Below are 12,208 nucleotides of genomic sequence, written 5' to 3'. Positions count from 1 at the left end.
CATGGTTATGAGTTCAAAACCCGTCCTTGCCATGTGCTTTTCTGTTTCATAAAGTATTCCCTTATTGTGAATTGCCTGTGCCTGAACTCATTAAAATGCCTCAGGGGAGGAAATCTTCTTTTAGGACGAGGAGTAAAAACATTTTATCCACTCATCAGACAGGAAGTCTCAGAGGAGTTTGAAACTGGTGATGTTTTCAACCACAGGTGTCATTGGATACTACTTTTGGCCACGCCCTTTACCTTTAACGGCTGTGCACGTCCTTTTTAAATTAGGTTTACGATTGTAACTTTTTATTTGGGGCAGTTTATTTTGTATATGGTTTTATTTCTACTCAGTGCTGTTCATTTTTTGCCAGGGCTGTATTGTGTATATAATATATTTTAATACCTCTCCCCGAGACACATTTTTACTTTCGTAGGCTGTAGCCCACGTCCAGGTTAGGCTGGCAGTTTAGAGCTCAGACGCTATGTGGCGCTCTCGCACCATGAGAGGAGCTCGTCCTGCCCGCTACGCTCTGATAGCTCCGAGTCTGGGAAACCTTCAGAAACTCACCACCCAGCATTTCAGCCTTCACACCGGAGCGCACAGGCGTGCTGGCGTCCGCGGGAACGCACCGTTCAGGTTAGGATGGACCCCTCTGCACCGAACCACAGGACCGCTGGGGGTTGTTGGGGGGGGAGAGGCAGAGGCTGGAGGCGTTAGGGGGAGGAGGAAGGAACAGTCAGTTTCGATTTAATTCCTTAACCGGCTCCCTTTACGCAGGGTGGAGAGGTACAGTAGTCTGCCGTCTGGCAGTATAATCCGCTTGACGGGAGGAGCAGGGAAACACTCTCCAGGCAGAGACAGAGAGAGGGAGGGAAACATTTAAGTCGGACAGGGGCAGAGAGAGTTGACAGGAGTGCTTGTCAGATTTGGAGCTCTTTTTTTCCTGCTGCTGAAACCTTAATAGAACTGACTGATTGACTCTGAGGATAATGCAAGCGGTTTGAATTCCATCATGAGTGGACCAACAAATGGTAAGCATTGTGTGTGTCATATGTGCAAGATAAGTGTTTGTGCTGGGGAGTTTAAGGTGCAAACGTGTAAGATATGTGTGTTTGCAACTGCTTAATCAATAACACAGTGTCCTGGGAGAGTTAACCTAAAGTAGACATAAACAGCCCTTAACTAAGGTTATTGAATATTGACTTGTTTATTGGCATTACATTTCATCATGTCATTAGCTGGCTCTCTGTCAATGAAGGCTATAAATCGAGGCTGACAATATGTATTAATAGCTGACAGCATTCATCAGTATTTTCATCATTTTAAGTTTGAGATGATTGTAAGCAGTGTGGACTGATGAAGGTTAGATTTCTGTGGTTCTGATATCAAACAGGGATTCCTCCGCTGGAAAAAGTCCCACACACACAGCCACAGGACCCAATAAATTCATCCATCATGTTGTTTAATAAATGTGTGGGGAAATCAGTAGGCCTTATAGCAATCAATAGTAGTCAAGTAAGACAGTCAGAAGAGCCTGTGATAACTACTCGGATATTTCAGAGAGAAGAAAAGAAGCCTGATGTTCTTTGATAGCTGGAAGACAAAGCAGCACATCTTTGGTCTAAACTGTGCCAGGCACATATTACAATGTCTCAATGTCTAACCATAGAACCACATGAAGCAGTTTTTTTTTATTAATGTGAAACTACTAAATCCTAAAATCTTTTTTTTCCAAAAATAAAAAACAAAGTGGCTCTTCAGAAATGGGAGAATTGTAGGAAATAGAGGTAACTTTATTTAAATTTCATTTTTATAAAAAAACATTTTGAATTCAGGATGTGGCATCTGATACGTTTTGTCTCCCCTACTGTAGCACACCATCATAAAGTAAGACAATTTGACCCTTTGATACATTGTTCTTATCAGCAGTTGTTTTGGTGTTGTAGACCAGTGTTCCCAACCTGGGGGTTGGGACCCCCAGATTGGTCACAATATAATCTGATGGGTCACCAAACAGATTTATTTTTAGATGTTCCTCTAGTCTTTGCTTTGTCATGTAAATTATTGGAAAAATGTACCTGGATACAGTTTATTCAGACAAAAACCAGAAGAGATTATGGCTGACCTGGCCATAGAGCAGTGGATCCCAAAATGGGGGTCGGGTTCCCCCATGGGGTCACAAGATAAATCTAAGCAGCCATGAGTAAAATGATTTGGTACCAAACAGTTTTCAATTTTTTCATAATAAATGATTTTACTCATGAGGGGTAACTAAAGAAAATGAAACCATCTAGGAAGGAAAAAAATCCTATTTGGCTAAAGAGGCCACCTTAGAGCACGCACGTGCGCACACATACACACACACACACACACACACACACACACACACACACACACACACACACACCACACATTGAAGCACATGTGCATGTTGTCACCTTCAATCAAGTACATAAACTAGAACATACAGCATGTCTAATAATAACAAACACACAAAATAACATGCAGTTTCTCTCTCTTACTCTCACGCATGCACGCACGCACACACACACACACACAGGTGGCTTTCTATGTCTGTGGTTCTTGTCATTGTGCTGCCATCTGGCTACAGAGCCAATGCCAGCTTTTGTGGTGCACATACACACACTCACTCACGCACCGACACTCACTAACACATACTGATGATCCAATTAGTTAGGAAATATTTTTGTTCCAGTTTTACCTTCTCTCTCTCTCTCTCTCTCTCTTGCTCGCTCTCTAACTCTCTCTCTCTCTCTCTCTCTCTCTCTCTCTCTCTCTGTGTCCTGAAAACCTTTATAGATCCACAACTCTTTCTGTCTCACTCCCGCTGTCATCCGTTTAACCTGTCTGTGTGTGTGTGTGTGTGTGTGTGTGTGTGTGTGTGTGTGTGTGTGTGTGTGTGTTGTCTGCAGTTACATAACTCTGGGAGGCAGTAGCAATACAGTAGCTGTACTGTAATTGAATTTAGTAGAATACAGTAGAATTGTTTGCTCAGATTGTTGCCAACCGGATAGAGGTCAGTTGCTTGTTACGGATATTAAAATCAGTATTGATCAAATATGCTGTCAGTCAGTAAAATCTATTCACTATTGTCCCAACATCACAGAGACAAATCTGTTTTGTGTGTGTGTGTGTGTGTGTGTGTGTGTGTGTGTGTGTGTGTGTGTGTGTGTGTGCGCGCAGGACTTGTTTCTCTTAAAGGGATTTGACCAGTTTTATAAGCAAGGATGAAAGAGGTGTAATCCTAAAACAGCGCCATGTGCCTGTTGCTGTCTCTCATAGTGTGTGTTTGTGTTTTGTCTGTCATGTTCTGTGTGCATATTTTAAGATTGGAAAATCCGAATGTCATGTGTACAAGTTGCAATGCACAATGCAATTATGAGTGTGCTGTCCACTCTGATTTCCATAAATGGAGAAAAAGGAAAGTACTGAACATAGAAGTGAATAGAGAAGTAAATATCCAAGTATAACTATACAAATATACAGTGTACTACATTAATGTAAATGTGTAACATGCAACATTATTACAAACTCGTAGGGTACAGTATCTGAGTAACTGTATACGTCATTCGAACTACAAGATACTGAAGGCTACAAGCAGTTTGAAATGGCTCAACCAGTTTATGTCTTTCTTGACACCTGTCTCTCTCTTAAGCCGCTAACTTGTAATTTATGGTTGTAAGTCGTTCGGATTTCCCTGGCAGAGTAACAGCCTTTACAAAAGCAACTACTAGTAACAAAGTCAATCACTAAGCTTTCTTCATCTACTCTAAATCTTCAGTCAAGTGTGTGATCATGTTTGTATTTGCTTTTGTGTGTCTATTCGATTGTGTGTTTTTGGCTTATTGATCCAGCAGGATTTCTTTTTGAGGGATAACAATTCAAAGAGTTGTACTAATGTTTGAGAATGGTCAATTTATGGATCTGATTTGTTTCTACCTTGTAGTTTATACATAAGACAAACCTGTGAAGCTGTTTTCTGATTCATTATACATTCAAGCTTGTGTTTAACTGTCACATGTTCTGGCAACAAGACACTTGCATGAGGGAAAAAAAGCATCAGATCCTTTATCTTTTTTGTCATTCCACGTTTTATCACTTTGATCAGATGTTTGAATTCAGACAAAAAGAAGGGCTTCACAGTGACAATAAGTGGCATGTATTTGATCTTCTCCTCAGTTCAGTACCAGTCTGGTGTTTATGGAGGAAACAACAACAGCAGCTCTCCTCTCTCCAGCCGCGGAAATTCGCCCATCTTGTGTGAGCGCTGTGGGGAGGTGTGTCGTGGGGAGGTGGTGCGCGTCAAAAACACACACTTCCACGTTCAATGCTTCACCTGCCATGGTAAAAAGCCTCCACACACCTACAAACACAAACATGCTTCTATACAGTATATCCAATGCACAGGCACAGGTACTCACTTCCATTCTCCACACGTTTCATATTCATGTAGTTTTCTATCTTGGACTATTGCCTGTGTTTCCATGTGGCTTCCATCCACATCAATTTGCATAATTAAATATTAAATAATTAGCAGTACTCAGACAAGAAGGAGCCGACACAATTGAATCAATGATAGCTTTGCTGAAATATTAGATAGGATTAAAGTCAAGTCAGTTTTTTTCAAGAAAAACATTCAGTAATTTGACAAAACCTAAGTGACATGCAATATCTCCCCAGTGAGCGGACATTGGGGAGATCTTTGATCATTAGAGGCATTGTGATTATGTCTAAATAAGATAACAGCCACTGCAACATATAATGGAAGTTCAACGGGGAGCAATCAGTACACATTTAATGTCTAAATACCAAAAACAGAGACTTGGATGGGTGAGGTGTAGTAAATGGGTGTAGGCCCATTATGGAGGTTAAACTTGTTACTTCATGCTTCTTACGCAGATCTGTATGTACCGGTATGTTTGCTTTCCTGCTGAGAGTTAGATGAGAAAAAAATAGTGATACCACTCTCATGTCTATAAGCTAAATATAAAGATAGAGTGATTAGCAGATTAGCTCAGCTCTTCATAAAGACTGGAAGCAAGGAGAAACACCTAGCCTGGTTCAGTCTAAAGTTAACAAATTCTGCCTACCAGCAGCTCTAAATCAACAGTTAACATGTTGAATCTCATTTGTTAAGTCCATACACGAGCAGAAATGTAAAAAACATATTAGCTATTTTCTCTTTCTTTGAGCCCCACCTTCAAAAAATGTATATAAAACCATTTATCTGTTAATGCTACACATGGAAAAAAATAGGGGAAATAGAATAGAAGGTTTGAAAACTGTGAAAACACAAGTCAAAATGGCATTTGTCTATATATTTGTGTGTGTGTGTGTGTGTGTGTGTGTGTGTGTGTGTGTGTGTACATGTATGAGTATTTATGTGTCTGTGCATGTTTGAGCCCCGCCAGTGAGCAGGTGGGACACAACGCACAAATAGAGTCCTGGAGTCAGCAGCTAGTATGGCAGTGCAGTCAGCAGGTTTTCAGCCCATAGTCAGACTCCAACCAGCTAACCTCCTTTCACAGCCCAGGACCTACAAAGTCCCAAAGCATGCTGCAAGACAACACTGTTTTTACATTGCCTGAATGCACTCAGCCACAAAGCAACAAAGAGGAGTGTTCTCTATTTATGATTTATGTCATGTAACATCTCAGATCTTAAAAATAACCTAAGCCAAATAACTGCTTTGTTTGTTTGTTTGGTTGGTTGAAGAATTTATTCTCTAATTGACTTATTATTTGCTCAATCAAAGCACTCATTCCTTCTGACAGGACACAAGCTAGACTTATTGCCAGAAGTGTTCTCTCTTTGAAATTAAATTGATTATTATTATTGACAATAATTGATCTTGCAGAGTAAGCTTAATGACTGCAAGCTAATGGACTGAGGGCTGAGTTGACATCGGCTGATGAAGTGAACAAAAATCAAATTGTAAGGTTTTAGTACACAAGCGTCTTATTTAGTTTTAATGTTTTCCTCTTCTCTCCTCCCCTCTCTATCGCTCTGTTGTCTCACATTCTTTGCAGCTGTGAATGTCAAAGCTTTACGATGCATCTTTGTTTGGTAAACGGTGTAATCCCCTGTTAGTGAGGCTATTAGGGTTTGATGAGAGACTGTTTTTAAGGAGAGATTTAGGAGAAATGAGAAATGGAAACAGATGGGCAGAGTGAGATTGATGAGACAGCAATTCAAACAATTTAGGTGGTATGTAATCTATTTTCTGTTTTTGTTTGAGCTTTTGGCAGCATACAGTTAGGATTCATTCACACTAGATCAGTCAACCAGTTATTTGTCACTAGGGCTGGGCAAAGCATTCAATACTTTTTAGGCAGCGACTAAATTGCAAAGTATTGAATGTCGAAAAATGCCTCATTATTCAATACCCAATTTCAGTATCTTAAAAAGTAAAAAAAACATTTGAGTCCTAATCTGTAACGTTGTAATTTCTTTTTGTTTTATTAAAATTGGTATCAAAAAAGTATAGTTTAGGAACCAGTATCAAAGTCATGGTATTGGTATCGGCACCGGTGTCCAATGTTTTGAACGATACCCAGCCCAATACCAACGAAGTCTAAGTCACTAATAAGACAAAGAAAAATGCAATCCTGCATCTTTTTGCTAAAATCTCTTATAAAATATGCACATTCATACATTTGCCCTCATTTTAAAGCAAATGATGCTAGTTTTTGAAATAGTACAATATGTCCAAGTCCTGCTGGGTATGCAAATATTCAGTTGTAACGCCTCAATTTGTCAGACAAATGTTAATACTTAACGACTACAAACCCCATTACCTAATCTCTACCAGTGTAGAAAAATCCATATTGTGGCACATAATTGTACTGTTAATACCAACCACTCCCTCAGTTGGACTGTAGTCTGGTTAGATTTTCCCTCTTTTTTCGCTCCTCTCTTCTTCTTTGATCCATACATCCTGAATACACTAATTCAAATGCAGAGGAGCTACAGCAAGGAAATCCATCCCATGTTGATGATGCGAATAAATGAGGGAAGACATTGACAGGACAGCAGACGTGCGCTGGATGGACAGATCGATAGCCTCATTGATACCTCCCCCGGGTCCCCCTGTCTCTTCCTCCACATCCTCACCCCCTCACTTTGCTCTCTGCTTCCCTTTCTACTTACATATGATGCCTTCTCTTTTGCTCTTCCTTAATCTCTCCCTTGACTCCCATCTTGCCTTTCTTCTCTGTTCTCCACGTCTCGTCTTAGCCTTGGGTCTAAAATAATCCTCTCCTCTCCCTTTTTTGCATCAGAAAATTGAGCCATGTATCATCTGTGAATTTACACCATCCTTTTTGTAAAGAACAAACTCAATCATTTGTGGGGAAAAACCTGTTAAATTCTTCCAAATAGTCTGGTTTTCACTGTGCATTTAAACATTTCAATCCCATTTCTGGAGACTTTCGTGAAAGAGTCTCTCCTCGAAGATGATTTACAACACAAACAATATGTTGATGGATTGTACAACAACAGAGTCTTCACCTTCTCACAGAATATAGAACATACGCTGTATTCTTCTTCTTACTTACAGCAAAGCCTGACCCACTTTGGTTTGAAAGTAGTTTATGTTTCAGTAGTGAAACATACCAGCAGTGTATTTTATCAGTATTAGTGTACGCTCAGCCGTACAGACAGTCACGGATGACTCTTTCTTCACAAGAGGCTTCAAGGACAAACTGAGCATTAACCGCTGTATCAGCTCAGCTGTGCAGCACTCTTTTGTGTGTGTCCTTGTGTGAGCAGTGGGGGATTGTGCTGGTGTATTTCTGTGCACACTTGTATGTTTTTCTGTGTATTTGAAAGCAAAATCAGAAATATGCGACAGGCCTCTAGGAGTAGTTGTTTTTTTGCACCATCTTCATGTACATCCTTTCTTTTTTGAATCAGTTGTTTCTTTGCCTCTTTCTTTTGTTTTTCAGACCCTTTGCTTGCGCTGCTGGCAGTAAACAAAAAAATCATTATCTGTTGTCTTCCTGCCAAGTGTGTGTGTTTGTGTGCATATGTGTCCAGACCTCAAGCACTTCAATTTAATTGGCTACAAATCACTGTTAACAGATGTAGAATAAAAGTATTTAAATACTTCAGTGCCTCCGACGAACTGCAGCTGAACCTATTTTTTAGAAATATCAAAACTACTGTAACATGTACATATTTTCAGTGTTCCGTTTATGGTACAGTTGGCACACATACAAACAACACAAAGCTGTCACAAATCTTTGAACAATGTTGCCCTTCAGTCCCTACCTGCAATATGGATTTGCAAAAGGTGTGCTCAAGCATTTTGGAATGCTCATCCCTGACAACTTTCTATTTCTTGTAACACATGGAAGCTGTTATTTAGAATTTCTGACAGTTCAGGGTTATGAAAAACACTTTAAGAGTTCCTCCAGAACATGTCCTAACCCGTGACTCAAGCCAAAATTGCAGCAATGATGGTGCCATTCACCTCTTACTGAGCCACCGTGACGGCTTTCAAATAATCAACTTCTCTGTCCTTTAATTTCATAATATGGCCTGAATTATTTCCCCCCTGAAATCTCATTTGATCGTTATGTCTGTCTGGTGAGAATAATTTATAATAAGTCGGGTCCCTACACAGACTAAATAGGTCTGTACTGCACATTGAGTCAGAGTGAAGGCTGGATGATTATCTAGATGGCTGTTGACCGTAGGACTGGGCGACATGGAGAAAATCAAATATCACAATATTTTTGACCAAATACTTTGATATCAATACCGCAACGATAGTGTGGTGTGTTGTTCAAAAAATATTTACACAATGAGAATTTTGATAAATAATCATCAGTAATGTGGATGTAATCACTAAGTGGGTAAAGGCAAATAATAGAACAGTTAGAACAGTCTGCTACGTTAAGAAAATGACATCACTTTACTGTAATGCAGCCTTTAAAACCAGGGTAAGACAACACTTATGCCATATTACGATATCCAAAGTCTAAGATGTTATCTAGTCTCATATCACTATCAATATAATATTGATATATTGTCCTGCTCGAGTTGACGATCATAAAAATGCTGTTTCGCTCTCTGCCCCTGGATCAACCTTCCAGCAGAAACAATCACCAGTTTTAGTTTGCTTGAATCAATGCGGCAAATTTTGCATTAATGATAGTTACTAACAACAGTTTGATGTAATGTACAAAATAGGGTAGTACTCATAGTTGATTAATTATTATATATAATTGGACTCAATCATTGTGAACATGACTATTCTGATGACCATTCTATGTGACTATTCTGCATGGTTTTGATAAGCGGCTGAAGGAATCGTGCTGATTCAGCACTCAGAAAAGACTGAATGTAAACAAAAATGCATCAGGGTTTGGGACAACGCGTGGGGTCAGGGTGAGGTCATAAGGGGTTTGACAGTTCAGGCATAGAGGCGACTGACAAGTCTTTGACCTGTTTGAACATTAAGCTGCTGTCAGCAAGTTCAAGTGGCAAGGGTAACCCTTGTCCCGTCTGTCCTTGAAAGACAAAAATACAGAGGGAGCAAAGGATGGTAGCAGGCAGCATACTCATTTTGATTCTGGGAGTTCTCTGCTGTAGCATTTCCTGCTTCTATTATAATTACATTGTAAATCTGCTAAATTGAACCTTTATCTTAATGAAATTACTTTGGCTCAGACACACTTTTGATGTAGTTCCTAGTCTATATCCACGACGTTCCACTTCCGGGATTGCTCTGGTCCTGCGGGATGTCCTTCTTTTCGACTGGATGTCCATTACCTTCAGCTTTCCTTGTGTTGGAATTTTAAACTCCGGTGGATTTATGAGGACTAAAGTTAACTGCTCCTCACATCTCTGCAGGGTAAATCCAGACAGCTAGCTAGACTGACTGCCTAATCTGAGTTTTCTTTTGCACGACTAAAACAACTTTTGAACGTAGACATGTTCCACCATCACCTAACCCAAACGAGTTCCTTCCCAAATCTATTTTGTAATTGGCTGCTTGTAATTGGTTTAAAGAAATGCCAATAAACCAGAGCACGTTTTTCTCTCATCCCGTAGTGCTGTGTGGACTAGCCAATACGAGACCATATAATTCCTAAATGGTTTTAAGAGGAATTTGGATCTGAGTTGTGACCTTATATTCATCATAACAGATATCATAGGCCTGTTGACATACTAGGCCCTACTTGATCTATTGCATGATTTGGGTCTGTTAACAAACAAGTTAAACTGAAATAGGTTAATGCCAATCTAATAAAGATGCACTGACAGCAAAGCCTTCCACAGCTGTGCTTTGGAAAAATGTTAACGTTAGCATGCTAATATGATCACAGTGACAATGCTAATTTGTTCTGATGTTTATCAGTTATTTTTACCATGTTTACCATCTTCATTTGATGTGTTAATATGTAGTATGCTAGCGTTTGCTAATAACATAAGCCACAGCTTTAAGGACTCATTGACCTTTTGACCTGATGGTGCTACATGAAAGTGAAAATCAGTTATCACACGTCATTATGAGGGGAACAAGAATGTCTGTTTGAAATATTATTGCATCTAATTTATCCAACAGTTGTTCACTTGTTGACTTTTCAGTCGAAACCAAAGTGGTAGACCGACAATACAGTCCCTAGAACCATGTCGCTAGCATGGCTAATAATGCTAGTGTAATAAATATAATAATGATAAATGTGCAGTAAGTAGCTAAACAGATTCAACCTAAATTTAAATATTACTTAATGCTCTTCCTTGGTAAAATCATGACAACATACTGTGTATAACCCAGGTGAATATTAAAACAGGATACCATTAAGCGCAGACTGTAAATCTTGTTCTGTGGTGGACAGTTTTTAAAAATGGCCTGTGATCTAAAAATCCAAATATACCAGAGGTCCCTCCAGAGACCGGCCAAGCCTCAACTGCTCCCTCTATTTCCTGTTGCCTCCACATCTTAATAGATCTTTTATTTCAACAGTGATGAATGTGTGAATGCTATCAGCAGAGTGAGAAAAGATGAAAAGGACCTGGCTATCGTCCTCAAGTGTGTGTCTCTGGGGAAATAGAGTGTTTGTGTGTAAGTAGATTTGCATATATCATGTTGTCGTAGCTGACTGGAAACCACATAACTCCATCTTTTGAATCCCAGTGGATAATTAGAAAAGGGAATGGCTGCCTTGCTGGACATAATTTCTTTTTCTCAACAACAAATATTTTTTGCCGCACACAATTGTGTATTAATATGCAGTATGTATGTACAGTGCATACAGAAGAGTGTGATTGTGTGTCAGCTGTAACTCTTTCACTGTAAACAGCTTTACTCTCCGTCAGACTGATAAAGGTCAGGCTGGCATTTTAAAGTTGTTCGACAGTGACTTCGCCACGACGAGAATACAATATCAAAGACGGAGGAGATAGAAAAAATACTGTACAGCATTTCTCGTGTTAGAGAACAGTGTCCCAGTTTTTCTTACCTATTAGAATAAAATAATTGTATTGTCTTCCAGCTAATGAAATCATTTGGTTATAGGACAATAATGAAGATGAACTTAACAGCATTACATCTGTGTAGGACATTAACATTAGACAAACATTTCAACATGTATGAGGGAGGGCATGAGACGGGAGGTCTCCAGGCTGCAGCCATCTCCGACTCAAATATCCTTTTCGGTCCTGGTGATTCTTTGGGAAATTGTGCAAACGACAGCCTTTTCAAGTCATTTGAGAAGTAAGGAGTGGTAGCATGGAAGCTCCCAAATTAATGCTTGTCTGAGAAATGGAATTTTGGATAGTGTTCAGCTTTGGCAGCTTTACCTATGTTTAATTATACAATGACTGAGGAAGCCTAGTGACGAGTCCATAGCAACCAGTTCACATGAGGAATTTGTTATTACCCAGTATGCTTTGTTGAATGGTCTCAATGTTTTATTGTTTTATTTCATGGGAATACTAGTTTACTAGAGGAGAAACTTAGTATTTGAAGTAATGCAAGGAGCATTTAGTTTCCATGCTTGTTGTGTTTCCCCAGCAATGTTAGTGAGTAAATCTACTGAAATGGCATGAGTATGATGTGTAAGATTAGAAGATAGAGGTTAGTGATGTATGTCATGGTTGTAAAAAAATAATTGCTATCTGTACATTTTTGCAAAGTGTAAACCAGAGCAGAAGGCATCAATAAATTGCTGGGGGGGGGGGGGGGGGG

General features: G+C 39.5%; 1 protein-coding gene across 8 annotated transcripts in view; it reads left to right on the top strand.

Annotated features, from left to right (window-relative positions):
• Positions 1 to 378: 378 nt before the first annotated feature.
• The window catches only part of LOC116700693 (actin-binding LIM protein 3), a gene marked incomplete in the record, with an annotated part of 54,054 nt that continues 42,224 nt past the window's right edge, over positions 379 to 12,208 (top strand). For 7 of the 8 annotated variants that reach the window (XR_004334709.1, XM_032534100.1, XM_032534098.1 and 4 more), the window contains 2 exon segments: positions 379 to 1,019; positions 4,189 to 4,353. Coding sequence is in view for 7 of the 8 variants with exons in the window: in XM_032534100.1 (XP_032389991.1) it covers positions 1,001 to 1,019; positions 4,189 to 4,353 (184 nt within the window). 8 annotated transcript variants of the gene reach the window in all.

The sequence above is a fragment of the Etheostoma spectabile genome, chromosome 13 (assembly GCF_008692095.1).
Source record: "Etheostoma spectabile isolate EspeVRDwgs_2016 chromosome 13, UIUC_Espe_1.0, whole genome shotgun sequence".
NCBI classification, from domain to species: Eukaryota; Metazoa; Chordata; class Actinopteri; order Perciformes; family Percidae; genus Etheostoma; species Etheostoma spectabile.
The sequence above is the reverse complement of the archived record's forward strand: the minus strand, read 5'-3'. Positions and strand labels throughout refer to the sequence as shown.